Source organism: Pecten maximus, chromosome 8, assembly GCF_902652985.1.
Source record: "Pecten maximus chromosome 8, xPecMax1.1, whole genome shotgun sequence".
Classification (NCBI taxonomy): domain Eukaryota; kingdom Metazoa; phylum Mollusca; class Bivalvia; order Pectinida; family Pectinidae; genus Pecten; species Pecten maximus.
The window spans coordinates 20,372,366-20,391,602 of NC_047022.1; the positions used below are offsets into that span (position 1 = coordinate 20,372,366).

At 36.6% G+C, this 19,237-nt stretch overlaps 2 protein-coding genes across 3 annotated transcripts in view; one reads left to right on the plus strand and one right to left on the minus strand.

Annotated features, from left to right (window-relative positions):
* Positions 1–392: 392 nt before the first annotated feature.
* On the minus strand, positions 393–15,195 carry LOC117332723. The gene is made up of 4 exons (XM_033891741.1): positions 14,864–15,195; positions 6,120–6,291; positions 5,079–5,201; positions 393–2,780 (listed from the first exon to the last, which is right to left on the minus strand). The coding sequence occupies exons 1-4, from the start codon at positions 15,064–15,066 to the stop codon at positions 2,520–2,522; spliced, it is 759 nt and encodes a 252-aa protein (XP_033747632.1). The 5' UTR covers positions 15,067–15,195; the 3' UTR covers positions 393–2,519.
* A 201-nt stretch (positions 15,196–15,396) lies between these two features.
* Positions 15,397–19,237, plus strand: part of LOC117332725 (N-alpha-acetyltransferase 25, NatB auxiliary subunit-like) — a 46,767-nt gene continuing 42,926 nt past the window's right edge. The window contains exon 1 of one of the 2 annotated variants that reach the window (XM_033891743.1): positions 15,397–15,472. In XM_033891743.1, coding sequence (XP_033747634.1) covers positions 15,418–15,472 — 55 coding nt within the window. In that variant the 5' untranslated portion in view covers positions 15,397–15,417. The remainder of the gene's footprint in view (positions 15,473–19,237) is intronic. The other variant, XM_033891744.1, reaches the window with a different exon arrangement.

Here is a 19,237-nt window from a genome sequence, read left to right on the forward strand (position 1 = left end):
CCTTTGAAATAAAGGTACCATATTTATAAGAGAAGGCTTTTTTTTTTACTGAAAAGGCACCGAATTGGTCCTTAATATGCTCAAGTTTTATTGTAAAGTCATAATTGATTACTGGATATTGATTTTGTATTGCCTCCTATAAATACCAATGGTCATGATCATGTAATGATGGGGAATATTGGGTAAACATTAATTCATAATGGTTGATAATGCTATTTCAATGTTATACTTGGTTTGGTTTGTTTTTGTTTAACTTCCTATTAACAGCCAGGGTCATTTAAGGACGTGCCAGGTTTTGGAGGTGGAGGAAAGCTGGAGTACCCGGAGAAAAACCACTGCCCTATGGTCAGTACCTGGCAACTGCAATGTTATACAAAATACATTAAAAATAGTCTCAAAACACTAAATGGATGTAGGAAAGTTTTCCTTTGTTTTCATCATTTACTTTATTAGTTTGTTAATGAACTTGCTCATCAATTCTACTAGTCTGAAAATATACCAATCATAATATCTCTGGCTTCCCAAATACATGAGAAAGAAATTCACAAAATTCAAATATGAACTTTCACTTCCAGTCTATTCATTGATCAAATATCAATTATAATTAAAATCAGCACATACCACATCTACAGTCAGAAACCAATTTATTATCATAGATGTTAATTAAGTGTAAAAATATAAAATTAACAATTGTAAACATAAAATGTATATATGTATACATATGATATTGAATAAGCCTTAAATGATCATATGATCAGATCTGACCAATTTCATTTTTTCTCTCTCTGCTGAATATAAAGTATTGTAAAATATACAGAACAGATTAGACTATGATAAGAAATATAATTATAACAATATGCAATATGAAATTCACTTTGAAAATTTGCAAAACAAGTTAATTAAACTGGAACTAATCCTATTGGTCCGGATGGAAGCATGCAAAGGGTCATATATACTGTGGGGGAAACCTGGGCACTGAAGAAAACTCGGATAGCTCTTCTGACAGTTTTTAAAATATGAGTGCCATTTCCACTGACCACCTAACTAGGCACAGTGTTATCATACATGGTTACTATAGTAATACAAACATGGAGTCATCAAATTCCAAGATTTCTTCAAGAAGAATTTTCAGGGACAGTGATCAGGGCCGTTTTCGTTTCTGCGGTCCAGACGGTTATATACCACTTGGACCAGTGTTGTTCATTTATGAAATAAAGACAGACCTGGTGATTTTATATTGTTTTCAGACGAGCCTTGACAAAGACTTCCAAAGCCTGTATTAACATTTGCAGGTCCGTCAAGATAAATGTTTGAAATATTACATTTAAAAACTGATGAAACGTTAACGGTTTGTCTGCATAACTGAACAGGCCCCATGCTTGTCTGGTGAAAATTGTGATTGTTAAAATACTGATGATAGTAAAAATGCATTTATGATTTTTTATTAGATTTCTGCGAATGAACAATAAATATATTTGTTTCATAGTGGTATATCTAACAATGAAATATAACATGTAAACAATACTTCTTCACAGTTTACTTGGCTATTGCACTAAAACTATCACAGTTGTTACAGAGTAAATGTCAGGACTAATTAAAGAGCGCCCCAATCAATCTGCAACAGTAAATACTTATAAGTATTAATTTGTCAATATTGATTGCTCCAATGGAGGCCGTCAAATATCAATGATGATGATATTTCATAGATCAGACCTTCATGAAGTGTAAATTTAATGACTTCTTCATCATATGTCTTCTTGATTTAACATGAAGATTCCGTTACACCTGTTCATAGTTAGTGTGATATACATAACAGATGCGGTTAACACGCTAGATTATAATTTAAATGTGAAAACTCAAAAGTCTAGATAGAGGCTACTAGTTTGTTTATGAAATAAGGATACACCTAGTAATCTTATACTTTTTGACACACTGACTTAATTTAAAAAGACTTCAAAGCCGTGTGGTAACATCTGACAGCAGGTACATTATGACATTGGCTAAATTTTGAAAAAAACAACAACCTTTGATTGTGTTAATGAAGAGGCCCTCGATTTCAAGTATATGTACTAGTAAGTATAGTCTCATGGCTTAATTGGGTCAAAGAAGTAATTCAAACAGTGTGAACAATGAAAAATGTCAAATGTTCGAAGCAATCCGTCCCTTTATCCAGACACAGAGAATACAAATACAGATATATGAAACAGTACTTGAAAATACAATTAAATACAATTATTCTCCTGGCTTATATATATTGTGTCACCTCCCATGGGAAGTCTGTCCTGATTGAGGACAAACCTTTTACAACTCGTGCCAGGATTTAGTATAACAATTACCTTCAGAAATTAACCACACAAGGGTTGGTCACAGGGAAGGAAAATGCTACAAAAACAGGCAAAGGTTTGAACACAGGTCATCCAAACTCTTGATTGGCACACTTAAAACTAAACCTTTTATGAACCAGGATTCACAAGTTGATCAACCTACTGAAGAATCTACATACAAGAAATGACAAATATTCATGATTTTGTATCTGGGTCAGATACCGTTTGAGAAGTTGCTGCATTGAAACTTTTGACTTCTGAAGAGGGATCTTCTTCAGAGTCATTTGACAAATTTATCCTTTGACGTGTTGCTTTGTCACTAACATTGTACACAATTTCTTTTGGAGTCCAAAGCTTTTCTGTTCCACCAGTGTCCAAATCATGTTTCATACTTTTCACTAAATCTGTGATGTCTGTGATATTAACAATCCAATCACTGCTATACTTCTGCAGCATCTGAAATTTAACAACTCTACATTATAATCATATCAAATTAATTAAAATTAATTCTGCTTTGGTAAAAGTTGAACTAAGCACAAATATTTAAGTTTGAGTACATCTACATACAAAATGTCTGGAATATTTTTATGACATGTACAGAGACTTAAATTGACATAAATACCCAGTGCATATAGTTCAACTATAGTCACAACAAATACATGTAACGAGAGATCCCAGAGGGATCTTGGCGCCCACCAATAAATGATCTTTATAGGTTCCATGTTAAATTGATCTCTCTATTTTTCCCTTCCTCATACTAATCTGTGTAAATTGAGAAACAAACCTCTAGTACTTTTCAAACAAGGGGAACTTATACAGTACCGTATATGTAATTTGAGATTTAGCGATAATGGCATTCTGTCTACCATTTTCCCCCCAGATTGGTCCCAAAATGCAATACGACGGACCAAGGGGAACCTACATATGAAATTTGAGAAAGATCCCTTCAAAACCTTCTGTAAAATCTGGGAACTTATATATGAAATTTGAGATTTAGCGATAATGGCATTCTGTCGACCACTTTTTTTCCCAGATTGGTCTCAAAATGCAATATGCATATCTAGGCACCAAGGGGAACCTACATATGAAATTTGAGAAAGAGCCCTTCAGTACTTTCTCAGAAATAGCGATAACAAACTTCAATTGTCAAAATCCAAGATGGCTGCCTGTCGGCAATGTTGTTTTCTGATCGGTCCCAAAATGCAATATGGATGACTACAGATCAAGGGGAACCTACATATGAAATTTGAGAAAGAGCCCTTCAGTACTTTTTCAAAAATAGCGATAACAAACTTCAACTGTCAAAATCCTAGATGGCTGCCTGTCAGCCATGTTGTTTTCCGATCGGTCCCAAAATGCAATATGCATATCTAGGGACCAAGGGGAACCTACATATGAAATTTGAGAAAGATCCCTTCAGTACTTTCTGAGAAATAGCAATAACAAACTTCAATTGTCAAAATCCAAGATGGCTGTCTGTCGGCCATGTTGTTTTCCGATCAGTCCCAAAATGCAATATGCATAACTACAGATCAAGGGGAACCTACATATGAAATTTGAGAAAGATCCCTTCAGTACTTTCTCAGAAATAGCGATAACAAACTTCAATTGTCAAAATCCTAGATGGCTGCCTGTCAGCCATGTTGTTTTCCGATCGGTCCCAAAATGCAATATGCATATCTAGGGACCAAGGGGAACCTACATATGAAATTTGAGAAAGATCCCTTCAGTACTTTCTGAGAAATAGCAATAACAAACTTCAATTGTCAAAATCCAAGATGGCTGTCTGTCGGCCATGTTGTTTTCCGATCAGTCCCAAAATGCAATATGCATAACTACAGATCAAGAGGAACCTACATATGAAATTTGAGACATAACTAGGAACCAAGGGGAACCTACATATGAAATGTCAGAAAGATTCCTTCAGTACTTTCTCAGAAAAAATGATAACAAAAATTGTTTACGGACTGACGGACCACGGACGCAAGGCGATTTGAATAAAAAAAACTCCAATGAGATGTACAGCCCTCGTACAGCCCTTGTACAACACTTGTACTAGGATTTCATCCATCAAAAGGTCCTCTGGCCTTGCCAATATGGACAAAGCTTTTTGTAGATATATCACTCTGGTATATTAAACAGGTAATTAGATTATCTTGTACTATTCAGTACTAGAGTTTTCCATCTGGTATCTTTACACAGCATTCAGGCAATGTGATGTCAATTTCTATATTTAACTTAATATCTGATAACTATAATCTGCCTACCACACAACCCAAAAAGGCAGTCAAATTACACAATTTTGGAGATAATAGTTCATATCACAGGGGCTTGGCATGAAATCCCAGCCCAAGTTCCATATACAATGTACATGTATATGTATTATAGTAAATGGTTCATATCACAGGGACTTGGTTTGATTTCCCAACCCATGGTCAAATACATATGGAATGTGGGCTGGGAATTCATGTGGTTCATATCTTTATATGCAGCTTGGACACATTTATGTTTAAGAAAAAAAATTGATTTTGGCTTCAGACTGACGTACATTCTGTAACATCTCATTATCAGCTGATGCTTTCAACAAGATTTTGTAAAAATTGCCAGGCCTTGACTTAGAATATCAATTTCACAAAGTATAAGAGGAGATTACTGTAAGCACACAATAAATCGGCAATATCATATTACATTAATTGACTTTAAAATCTAACTTCATCAATATTTTACTTATCTATGTGGAAAAAGAAAACACACCTCTCCTTTCAGTCCTAGTTGAATGGCTTTCCTTGTCTGGTTAGCATAGGTAGGGCTATGATCAGGATCCCACTGAAGGCGGACTTTCAGATCTTGTGTTTGAACCTTTTTTGCTTTCTGGAACTATACATGTTATAAATAATGAAATATTTTAACAGGTTAAGTAGATATTATTTTTAAACAACTTTTATTTAAATAAGTGAGCTGACAGCAGAGTAAAATGTAAGTTCCTACAGTTTGGTTTGTTTGGTTTGTTTTTGTTTAACGTCCTATTAACAGCCAGGGTCATTAAGGATGTGCCAGGTTTTGGAGATGGAGGAAAGCCGGATCCGGAGTACCCGGAGAAAAACCACCGGCCTACGGTCAGTACCTGGCAACTGCCCCACGTAGGTTTCGAACTCGCAACCCAGAGGTGGAGGGCTAGTGTAAAAGTGTCAGGACACCTTAACCACTCGGCCACTGTGGCCCGTTCCTACAGTCAGATTGATTAAAATCTATATTTCCGAGTAAAACAGTTCAACATACATTTGTAAACCATGTAAGAAATTTAACTTTTGAGAATTTTGACCTTTTAAACTCACATTTTAAAGCAAAGGAATCCGTATCATCATGTTCAATTTTGAAAATATTGAGGAAAATAAAATGGCTGAGAGATGATGGCTATTTTGGATTTTGACTTTTTTTCACTATTAAATATCTATCTAATAAGTCATTTACCGGTAGAAACCACACATATTATAGAATTAGACGATTTGGTTATAAAGAAAATTGCTTTGCATATTACTTGCCAATAATTATGATGGCATTAACAACATTTTCAAAATTATTTTTAAAGATTTTAATACAATTTAACCATTGAAAGTTGGTAAATGTCAATCATTTTAACATATTTTTTTTGCTTTTATTTGGGATAGGCTGTTGCAGTCCCAGTGTTACCCTAGTCTTAACAGACTACAAAAATTTAACAATCTTTATAGCATTTATTATGAAGATGATTATATTTTCAAAGGGATGTAAACCATAAACAAATGCACAAAGTACCTCAACCGTGTAAGCATTAGCTAAAATTTCATTGAAGCCATCTCGTGTAATCCTAACAGCTAACACTCTCTGTTGGTTTTGTTTAGTTGCCCAGCCACATCTATACATCATCCATAAAAAATTTGTTTTGATCCAGGACATTCTGGTAAATTGGAAGTCAGGTCCACCAAATCTGAAAATGGATAATTCAAACTATTATTATCTACTGAAAAATGTTCTCCTTGGTCTATAAGACCTATATATTTTCCATGTTTGATCCTTGAAATTTACTACATATATGCTATCTTCATTTAATTTCCTTATCATTAACTGGCGAGATATGTTCTGATTCAGCAAAACTTGAACAAGAGGCCCATGCATGGGGCCTGTATCGCTCACCTGGTTGGAATAGACCAAATGTCAAAATAATGTTCATGTTCAATTCATTTTATTTGTCAATCTCAAACAATGCTTTATATGGTTATAGTGCTTTAAAGAAATAACGAAGTCCAGACACTCTAAGGGTCTGAAAGACCTCAACAATTGTTCTTAGAACATGCATTCATCACTTTATGACTAGTAGCGATTTAAATGAATTACGTTTATTTCCCCTATGGGGCCCCGCCCATTTGGCCCCTTGGGAGTCAAAGTCATCATTAATGCAAAATCTGTTTTGTTTCCCCCAAGGATGTTTCTGACTAAATTGGGTTCAAATCCATTCATAACTTTATGACAAGTAGCGATTTAAATGAATTACCTCTATTTCCCTTATTGGGCCCTGCCCCTTTGGCCCCTTGGGGGTCAGAGACACCATTTATGCAAAATCTGTTCCCGTTCCCGCAAGGATGTTTCTGACCAAATTCGGTTCAAATCTATTCATAAGTTTATGACTAGTAGCGATTTAAAGGAATAACCTCTATTTTCCCTATTGGGCCCTGCCTCTCCAGCCCCTTGGGGGTCAGAGTCACCATTTATGCAAAATCTGTTCCCCTTCCCCCAAGGATGTTTCTGACCGAATTAGATTCAAATCCATTCATAACTTTATGACTAGTAGCGATTTAAAGAATTACCTCTATTTCCCCTATTGGGCCCCACCCCTTTGGCCCCTCGGGGGTCAGGTCACCATTTATACAAAATCTGTACCCCTTCCCCCAAGAATGTTTCTGACCAAATTCGGTTCAAATCCATTCTTAACTTTATGACAAGTAGCGATTTAAAGGATTTACCTCTATTTCCACTATGTCGCCCTGTCCCTTTGGCCCCTTGGGGGTCAGAGTCACCATTTATGCAAAAACTTATCCCCTTCCGCCAAGGATGTTTCTGACCAAATTTGGTAAAAATCCAATAAGAGCTTTTTGACTAGTAGCGATTTGAAGCAAATGTTGACGGACAGACGACCGATGCTTAAAGGAGGAGCAGCATCTTAAAGCAAAATTTCAGCCAAGTTCCCTCTTTTGGGGCATGCCCCTTTGTCCCAATGGGTCGGACAAGCCTCATTTATATCAATTAGGGATTTCCCTTCCCCAATGATGTTTCATACTAAATATTGTTGTAATCAATTAAGGCATTAATGAGGAGTAGCATTTTACCAAATTAATAAAGCAATATTTTATCTACCTGTAAGTGCTCCTTTTGGGTGCCCCATCCTTCTTTCCCCAGGGCTCAGACCTGTCTCATTTATATAAATTATGATTGCTGTTCCCTTAAGATGTTTCAAACCAAATATGGTTGTAATCAATAACGGCATTAAGAAGGAGTATGATTTTAAAGCAAAAGTTTGGCTAAGTTCTCCTTTTGGGGCCTCACCCCTCTGTCCCCAGGGGCCTCACATATTTATATAGATTGTGATTACCATCCGCTTATAATGTTTAAAACCAAATTTGGATGTAATCCGCCCAAGGATTAAAGAGGAGTAGGGTTTTTAAGCAATAATTCACCAAATTTCCCCCTTTAGGGCCCCGACACTGTGGCCCCAGGGATCAGACCTGCCTCATTTATATGAAATATGATTGCCCTCCCCAAATGATTATTCACACCAAATTTGGATGAAATCCACCAAAGGGGTATAAAAAGGAGGAGTAGGATTTTAAAGCAAAATTTCAGCAAAGTTCCTCATTTGGGGCCCCGTCCCTCCAGCCTCAATTATATAAAATATGATTGCCCTCCCCAATGATGTTTCACACCAAATTTGGATGTAATCCACCAAAGGGTTAAGATGGAGTAGCGTTTTTAAGCAAGAATTCAACAAAGTTCCCCTTTTGGTAACCCGCCCCTTGGGCCCCAGGGGTCACACCAGCCTCATTTATATAAAATATGATTGCCCTCCCCCAATAATGCTTCAAACCAAATTTGGAAGTAATCTCCCCAAGGGTTAAGGAGGAGTAGCGTTTTGAAACAAGAGGCCCAAAGGGCCTTAACGGTCACCTGAGATTTGAAATATTTCGGCCAACTAAATTGACCCTTTTTGGCCCCACCCATCAGTCCTAATGGGGTCAGTCTATGAAGAGTATTTGATTCTAACATATAGTAGATAAGAAGATTTTTGAAATTTCAGTCAATTTGACCCTTTTTGGCCCCGCCCACCAGCCCCTGGGGGTCAATTAGGGCCAACATGTACATAACATCAAACTGTAATCCCATGCTGATAATTTGAACCAAGTTAGAATGAATTCCAATACAAATCCAACAAATAATAGTCAAAAATGTGATTTCCCTATATAAACTATAGTAAAGTTTACCCCCTCCCCAGGGGCAAACGTGAGACCCCAGGGTCATGAAATTCACAATTTTGGTAAAGCACCTTAAGACCCTTCCATCTATGAAGAGTATTTGATTCTACCATATATCTGAGAGTAGGGAAGAAGATTTTTGAAATTTTAGTCAATTTGACCCTTTTTGGCCCCGCCCACCAGCCCCTGGGGGTCAACTAGGGCCAACATGTACATACCATCAAACTGTCATCCCATGCTGATAATTTGATACAAGTTAGAATGAATTCCAATACAAATCCAACAAATAATAGTCAAAAATGTGATTTCCCTATATAAACTATAGTAAAGTTTACCCCCTCCCCAGGGGCAAACGTGAGACCCCAGGGTCATGAAATTCACAATTTTGGTAAAGCACCATAAGACCCATTCATCTATGCAGAGTATTTGATTCTAACATAACTGAGAGTATAGAGAAAGATTTTTGAAATTTCAGTCAATTTGACCCTTTTTGGCCCCGCCCACCAGCCCCTGGGGGTCACCGCCGACCAACTGTCAATTTCACCACAAAAGGCATGGGCATAAATGCACACAATAAATCAGCAATATCATATTACATTGACTTTAAAATCTAACTTCATCAATATTTTACTTATCTATGTGGAAAAAGAAAACACACCTCTCCTTTCAGTCCTAGTTGAATGGCTTTCCTTGTCTCGTTAGCATAGGTAGGGCTATGATCAGGATCCCACTGAAGGCGCACTTTCAGATCTTGTGTTTGAACCTTTTTTGCTTTCTGGAACTATACATGTTATATAATAATGAAATATTTTAACAGGTTAAGTAGATATTATTTTTAAACAACTTTTATTTAAATAAGTGAGCTGACAGCAGAGTAAAATGTAAGTTCCTACAGTTTGGTTTGTTTGGTTTGTTTTTGTTTAACGTCATATTAACAGCCAGGGTCATTAAGGATGTGCCAGGTTTTGGAGGTGGAGGAAAGCTGGAGTACCCGGAAAAAAACCACCGGCCTATGGTCAGTACCTGGCAACTGCCCCACTTAGGTTTCGAACTCGCAACTCAGAGGTGGATGGCTAGTGTAAAAAGTGTCAGAACACCTTAACCACTCGGCCACTGCGGCCCGTTCCTACAGTCAGATTGATTAAAATCTATATTTCCGAGTAAAACAGTTCAACATACATTTGTAAACCATGTAAGAAATTTAACTTTTGAGAATTTTGACCTTTTAACTCACATTTTAAAGCAAAGGAATCAGAATCATCATGTTCAATTTTGAAAATATTGAGGAAAATAAAATGGCTGAGAGATGATGGCTATTTTGGATATTGACTTTTTTTCACTATTAAATATCTATCTAATAAGTCATTTACCGGTAGAAACCAGACATATTATAGAATTAGACGATTTGGTTATAAAGAAAATTGCTTTGCATATTACTTGCCAAATATATATGATGGCATTAACAACATTTTCAAAATCATTTTTAAAGATTTTAATACAATTTAACCATTGAAAGTTGGTAAATGTCAATCATTTTAACATATTTTTTTTTGCTTTTATTTGGGATAGGCTGTTGCAGTCCCAGTGTTACCCTAGTCTTAACAGACTACAAAAATTTAACTATCTTTATAGAATTTATTATGAAGATGATTATATTTTCAAAGGGATGTAAACCATAAACAAATGCACAAAGTACCTCAACCGTGTAAGCATTAGCTAAAATTTCATTGAAGCCATCTCGTGTAATCCTAACAGCTAACACTCTCTGTTGGTTTTGTTTAGTTGCCCAGCCACATCTATACATCATCCATAGAAAATTTGTTTTGATCCAGGACATTCTGGTAAATTGAAAGTCAGGTCCACCAAATCTGAAAATGGATAATTCAAACTATTATTATCTACTGAAAAATGTTCTCCTTGGTCTATAAGACCTATTTTCCTTGAAATTTACTACACATGCTATCTTCATTTCCTTATCGTTAACTGGCGAGATATGTTCTGATTCAGCAAAACTTAAACAAGAGGCCCATGGGGCCTGTAGTATCGCTCACCTGGTTGGAATAGACCAAATGTCAAAATAATGTTCATGTTCAATTCATTTTATTTGTCAATCTCAAACAATGCTATATATGGTTATAGTGCTTTAAAGAAATAACGACGTCCAGACACTCTAAGGGTCTGAAAGACCTCAACAATTGTTTTTAGAACATGCATTCATCACTTTATGACTAGTAGCGATTTAAATGAATTACGTTTATTTCCCCTATGGGGCCCCGCACATTTGGCCCCTTGGGGGTCAAAATCATCATTAATGCAAAATCTGTTTTGTTTCCCCCAAGGATGTTTCTGACTAAATTGGGTTCAAATCCATTCATAACTTTATGACAAGTAGCGATTTAAATGAATTACCTCTATTTCCCTTATTGGGCCCTGCCTCTTTGGCCCCTCGGGGGTCAGAGTCACCATTTATGCAAAATCTGTTCCCGTTCCCGCAAGGATGTTTCTGACCAAATTCAGTTCAAATCTATTCATAACTTTATGACTAATAGCGATTTAAAGGAATAACCTCTATTTTCCCTATTGGGCCCCGCCTCTCCAGCCCCTTGGGGGTCAGAGTCACCATTTATGCAAAATCTGTTCCCCTTCCCCCAAGGATGTTTCTGACTGAATTAGGTTCAAATCCATTCATAACTTTATGACTAGTAGCAATTTAAAGAATTACCTCTATTTCCCCTATTGGGCACCACCCCTTTGGCCCCTCGGGGGTCAGGGTCACCATTTATACAAAATCTGTACCCCTTCCCCCAAGAATGTTTCTGACCAAATTCGGTTCAAATCCATTCTTAACTTTATGACAAGTAGCTATAGCGATTTAAAGGATTTCCCCTATGTCGCCCTGTCCCCTTGGCCCTTTGGGGGTCAGAGTCACCATTTATGCAAAATCTTATCCCCTTCCGCCAGGGATGTTTCTGACCAAATTTGGTAAAAATCCAATAAGAGCTTTTTGACTAGTAGCGATTTGAAGCAAATGTTGACGGACGGACGACGGACGCCGCGCCATGCCATAAGCTCACCGGACCTAAAAACAAGAGGCCCATGGGCCTAAACGGTCATCTGACAAACACTTACAGCAGGGACACACCCCTAAATCCAGCATCATTACCATAAATTATCTATACACAGCCAGTTATGTTTCAGATCAAATCTGGTTGGCTTAAAGGAGGAGCAGCATCTTAAAGCAAAATTTCAGCCAAGTTCCCTCTTTTGGGGCATGCCCCTCTGTCCCAATGGGTCGGACAAGCCTCATTTATATCAATTAGGGATATCCCTTCCCCAATGATGTTTCCTACTAAATATTGTTGTAATCAATTAAGGCATTAATGAGGAGTAGCATTTTAAAGCAATATTTTATCTAAGTGCTCCTTTTGGGCGCCCCACCCTTCTTTCCCCAGGGCTCAGACACCTGTCTCATTTATATAAATTATGATTGCTGTTCCCTTAAGATGTTTCAAACCAAATATGGTTGTAATCAATAAAGGCATTAAGAAGGAGTATGATTTTAAAGCAAAATTTTGGCTAAGTTCTCCTTTTGGGGCCTCACCCTTCTGTCCCCAGGGGCCTCACATATTTATATAGATTGTGATTACCATCCCCTTATAATGTTTAAAACCAAATTTGGATGTAATCCGCCCAAGGGTTAAAGAGGAATAGGGTTTTTAAGCAATAATTCACCAAATTTCCCCCTTTAGGGCCCCGACACTGTGGCCCCAGGGCTCAGACCTGCCTCATTTATATGAAATATGATTGCCCTCCCCAAATGATTATTCACACCAAATTTGGATGAAATCCAACAAAGGGGTAAGGAGGAGTAGGATTTTAAAGCAAAATTTCAGCAAAGTTCCTCATTTGGGGCCCCGTCCCTCAAGCCACAGTGGTCACATAAGCCTCAATTATATAAAATATGATTGCCCTCCCCAATGATGTTTCACACCAAATTTGGTTGTAATCCACCAAAGGGTTAAGATGGAGTAGCGTTTTTTAAGCAAGAATTCAACAAAGTTCCCCTTTTGGTGCCCCGCCCCTTGGGCCCCAGGGGTCACACCAGCCTCATTTATATAAAATATGATTGCCCTCCCCAAATAATGCTTCAAACCAAATTTGGAAGTAATCTCCCCAAGGGTTAAGGAGGAGTAGCGTTTTGAAATAAAAGTCTTGCGCACGGCAGACGACAACAGATGGAACACGATGGCTATATATAGGTCATCCTGACCCTTTGGGTCGGATGACCTAAAAATTTTATTCACCCTGAAAATTTTTTTGGAGAGCAAATAGTTGCCGCTTTGTCCGTCTGTATTCCTGCCCTCTGGAGCATAACTTTGCCCACAGATAAGCAAGGATCATGAATCATGGTATGTTCATTGGATCAGTGGTTACACTATAAGGTGATGTGCAATGTACTAGATTCACAGCCTTTGATCCCTTGTTTACAGAGTTATTGCCCTTTGTTAAAATTTGTCGTGTCTGGAGCATCATTTTCCCCATAGTTAAAAAAGGACCCGGAAACTTGATGTGTACATCGTTTACAGTAAAACTTTGTGCAGTGTACATGTACTAGATTCAATGCCCGCAAACCCTTACTTATAGTTACTTGCTTATAGTTGCAGACTTATTGTCCTTTTGTTAAGATTGAACAGGGCTCATGAAACTATATTGTCCTTTTGTTAAGATTGAACAGGGCTCAAAGTGGATATTTTTACCAGGTGGCCTATTTGGCTATTATAGCTACCAAGTCATAAAATCTAGGCGCCAACTGGTGAAGTAAGTCGCTCGGCCAAGTTGTCTTAATTCTTTAATACAGTATAACATCTCTGTAATTTTTTTCGATTGTTAACGTCATTTTAGCATTGACTGCAACCTTTGAAATATTAACCAAATTGCAAATTTACACATTTTTTCTATGGCCCATTATAGGTCAATAACTGGTAGCCAGTGGTGAATTCCAGGTGCCATGGCCACTAAAATAGGTGCCACTTTGAGCCCTGGATTGTGTGTCTGGAATATAATTTGCCCCCAATCGAGTGATCATGAAACTTGATGTGTATATCAGTTAAATCAAGGCAAAGAGCAGTGTATTAGGTTCAAGGCACGGGGAACAGTCGTTTCGGTACCTGGTTGTTTCGGTACTTAAAAATAAAGTTGTTTCGGTACTCATCGGAAGTCGGTTTGGCATTTTTAAAAAGTCGCTTCGGTACTTTAAGAGTCGTTTCGGTACTTTAAGAGTTGTTTCAGTATTTCATTGTGATATTAAATAATGATAATTAATTGGTTGTTGGTTGTTTATTTAACGTTTACCTTACAGTCTGATTTGTTTATACAATCATGCACATCGTACTTCAAACGTGATCACGGTTGTTTTCTTAACTGAGTAGATCAGAGGAAATCAGAGTAGCTCGAAATAATTACCAACTTGTCATAAAAATGAGAGTATCACTCTCAAAATTATCAATTATGTCATCATGGCATCGCTTGACATGTGCACCGAATGCGACACCATTGTTCATTCAGGATACTTGGTAAAAATAGCAAAACAATCGTCAAAACATGGTCTTAAGACGTTCATTATTGGTCAAAAATAAGACTTATATTCAGGTACCGAAACTACTTTTGTAAGTACCGAAACGACTTCCGCAAGTACCGAAACGACTTCCGCAAGTACCGAAACGACCGAGTACCGAAACAACTCGGTACCGATACGACTTGAATTCCAAGGCACAACCCCTTATTTTCAGAGTTACTGCCCTTTGTTAGAATTTCTTGTGATGAGCATAACTTTGTGTATCGCATACACCAAGTAATTAGAAATCTTAAGCTCATGTGATATTATATATATTCATCCACCGGTACACGCCTCGTCTGAACACTCAAGTTAAAACATTGTTATTATAATTTGAGTGTATTCACAGATAAGACATAATTCTTATTGGTATATTGATATGTATCGGCTTAGAATATTACAGTGTAGAAGAAATGTTTCACCTTTGGTTCTCAACAGCAAATGTTGCAATGGAAGGTTTGTACGCTTGATACACAATGATGGACTTGTCGTCGAAAGATGCCAAAATGTGCCTTCCAAACTCGGGCCAACTGCTTTTCTGCTTTTCATATTGTTCCAACACCAGTCTGCAATGTTTAGAAACGCTAACCGCGACTTCTGATGGATTTTCACATGCAGTGGCCATTTCTTTTCCTTTCTTCTATCACTATTACTGGAGACGTCTGTGTAGTAGATTTATAACCGAGGCCACAGATATCAAAATTACACAAATCCTTGCAACAGGAAGTGCCGTAGAACACCTCGATATGTGTTATTGCAACTTCCGTTTCAAAATAGTCTAATTGTTATTAATATAAATATTTACCATTTATATAAAATCATTAATTATTGTATCCATGTTATTCTCATCACATGCAAAACATTAGTTAGTATCTAAGAAATGATCATGCAGTCAAAGATATCCACTTATTTGGCGGAGGAATATCAATGATGACAGTATCGTCTTTTGCGAGAAGATGCGAGATTAACAAAAAAGATGGCGTCTCGTAGCCATGTGGATGTGAATGAAAGAAGATTGAGACCAATTTATGGTTGGTTCCAACAGACATAGATAGACTAATTAATTTTGAGGCAACACATGGCAATTTAAAATAATTTCATTCATTTACAGCTGTCACATGTTTGCGCATTGCGATGCAATTTTGAAGTTTCTGAAGAAATTTTTAGCTCCCATATTGCCATAACAAAAAATTAACAAACTCAACAGGAAACGTCAAAGTTATCGCCATGATCTCATAATGATAATATTGCTATCAATAATTTTGAGGAGCCTTAATCAGGCAAGAAAAAAGTTCACATGACATTATTTTTTTTCTGATCGATATTCCAATGATGCATTCTAAAATCTCAGTCCGTGCAAAGTCTTTTTTTTTATAAGAAGAGTTGAGGGTACCGGCGGTTTCGGTAACTCGACAAGACTTTTTTTCGTACTCGGTATATTATATCACTATTTATGTTATAAAATCATTGCTACCACCTTTAATACTTTATTTACGTTACATTACATTACATTTACAACTTAAATGTTGCTGAAAGTTAATCGGCAACACATTAATACTAGATATATCTATGCCAATTTGATAACTTGACATAAACCAATTAAAACACTAATGGTCCTTAAATACACCTGTACACCTTATTATTACCTATGACATGAAACTGTGTGTTTAAACTTAATATTTGCAACAAACTCTGCACATAAAACTTTATAAGATGAAGCTGCATGGCTTTTTCTCGCTGGTTTCAGATGGGCCTTTTTTGTCTCATTTTGGGAAGAGAATTGGTGAATTAGGAAAGAGTAAACTCCAAATTTTGGGAATATGGCTTAAATATGAAATAATTTCAAATGTGAGTGGAATCCATTAATGGCCTCAAAAGGCCACAGAAAAAAACCCTGTGCTACATTCCTTTAATGCATGCACATGTCATACCTCTGAAACCTCCAATGAGGGAGATCTCCCTCATTCCACATCCAAAATGAGGGAGTGCATGAAAAAAATTGCGACATTTTTTGTTCATTCAGGGGATGTTCCATATGAGCTTGCACAGGTGTAAATTACCTCAGGCTATTGATAAATACATTTTTACATTAAGATCTGACAACAATGGTTAATTTTAAAGAATAATAATAATAATAAATAAATACAAATGATTGATTCTTTAACAAAAATTTTTAGGAAATTTTATAGAGAGGAACTGTATTCAGTGATTTATTAATGATAATAGTCAATTGAAATCTGTAACCAATATACAAAAGTAACTATTTAACTGTGTTTAGACAGTTATGGAATCTTATAACGCCCCCAAAAATGTTCTCTTCACATAAACGTGATTTGTGCAATTACATTGCTGAACTGTGTGGTTCAGTATGATTGGATGATCAATATTGGAAAGGGACAATAAATAGGGAATGTGTCGTCCCATAGGATGGACTTGTGTAATCTTTGTGATCAGGTTTGAAGTTGAAAACGAAGCTTGAAGTTTTCTTTTCCTGTTAGCTGAATTATTCGATGAAGATACAGTCTCTATCTGGTTGTTATCTTTTATCAAATTGTTTACAATAATGATACCAGGAGTATATCATACATGTCAACCTCTGATACCTCCACATCCAAAATGAGGGAGAAAGAGCGTGAAACAAAATTGTGACATTTTTTGTTGCATTTAAGGGATGTTCACATGAGCTTGCACAGGTCTAAATTACTTCAGGCTACTGTTAAGTACATTTTGATGGTTAATCTTAATGAATAATAATAAAAAAAAATATTAAAAACAAATGATTGATTCTTTAAACAATTTTTTAAGAAATTTCATAGAGGGGAGCAGTATTTAGTGAATTATTAATGATAAAGTCACTTGGAATTTCCAACCAATATGCAAAAGTAACTACTTACCTGCTGATTTTTGTTTATATATATTTATTTTGTTCTGAAATATTTCTAAATGTATTTATCAAATAATCTCCCTTTCTTTCTCAAATAAAAAATACACAGTAGTTTATTAATTATGTTTGTATTAATACTAGCTATAGTCCTGTTTTTACATAAAACAAACTTCTTAAAAGTTTTTTTTTTTTTGACCTAAATTGAAATCCGGATTTTTGTGTCAGTTCACGACTGTTTATTAGTATCGCCCAATTAAAGATGGCGGCAGTATACGTACAAATGCTAGTACTAGCAGCTATGATTACGAAATGCATTATTGGCTTTCATGTGAGTAAATCTTGTTGGCAGACATGACCAGTGTTTGTTTTGGAAGTGATGTATCCTAGTTGTAATCACAAAATTAACTGTCCGTGTCAAATGAAGTCACCTAGCTAGGTACAGATGTAATGTATACACCCGTCGGCACACACGGTGACCGGCTCCTCTCTTACAAAGCCCCAGGCCAAGGTAGCTACAGTAATTATGACATGTTGAAGGGATGTTTTGTTTATATAATCAGTCCAGGGTCGAAGTGTCTGATATTTCTGTGGTTTTATGAGAAATGATTGCTCAAATCCGGGAGAAATTTAACCCTGAATCGGGAATTTTTTTATTATATTCCGGGCACTTCCCGCGTAATCCGGGATGGTTGTCACCTATGGTATATCTTCTCATATAAAGATTTATTAACATCAAATGATTCCTGAACAAAAGGAATCAAGTTTTATTTTGAAGTACCATACATGCTTGAGTGCAGTTTTAATACGATACCTTCCTAATTCAGGCCTTGATTAGCAGCTCTAGTTTTGGTTTTCAGTAATTCTTTATGCATGTTTCATCATATTAAGTTGAAATATGCCTAACTAATGATGGAACTATCCTAAATTTAGTGCATATTAGAAGTTGGCATCAATAAGGTCACAGAGTCCCGACTGTTTTATAACTGATGATGCCTTCCCAAAAAAAGAAGACAAGTTTTTTTTTTATCCATCCAAGATAGATCGAGATACTTCCAATTTCAATTAGGACCTTACAGAAACATATGTACAATCATATCAGAACAGCTCCAAACATTTATAATTATTTGCAATTAATTCCTAAATCAATATCAGTCAATTTATCAACTTTAAACTTAGAAGATTACTGATTTTGCATTAAACAATAATGTTCGTTTACAGTACTTACAGTACTTTGATTATTAGTATCGTCCAATTAAAGATGGCGGCAGTATAAAAGCTGGTACTGACAGTGACAGCTACGATTAAGTAAGGCATGATTGGCTTTTATGTGAGTAAATCTTGTGACAGATATGACCAGTGTGTGTTCTTGAAGTGATGTATCCTAGTTGTAATCATAAAATTAACTGACCGTGTCAAATGAAGCCACCTAGGCATAGTTGCAATGTATACACTGGTCAGCACCCACAGTGACCAACTCCTCTAGGTCTCTCACCAAGCCCCAGGCCAGGGCAGCTACAGTAATTATAACAGGTGGTGAGGATGTTTTGTTTACATAAGCAGTCCAGGGTCGAAGTGTCTGGGGTTTCCGGGGTTTTATAAGGGATGACTGCTCAAATCCGGGATGAATTCAACACCGATTCAGGAAATGTACCAAATCGGGATGTAGGGGAAATGTTAATTATTTTATTTTCCGGGCACTTCCTGCGTGATCGGGGATTGTTGACACCTATGTTCTTCATGTAGTTAGTCCATGAGTGTATATAGTTTGTTTTAGTCTGGTGATAGATGTTTTACCTTGTTTTAGTCTGGTGATAGATGTTTTACCTTGTTTTAGTCTGGTGATAGATGTTTTACCTTGTTTTAGTCTGGTGATAGATGTTTTACCTTGTTTTAGTCTGGTGATAGATGTTTT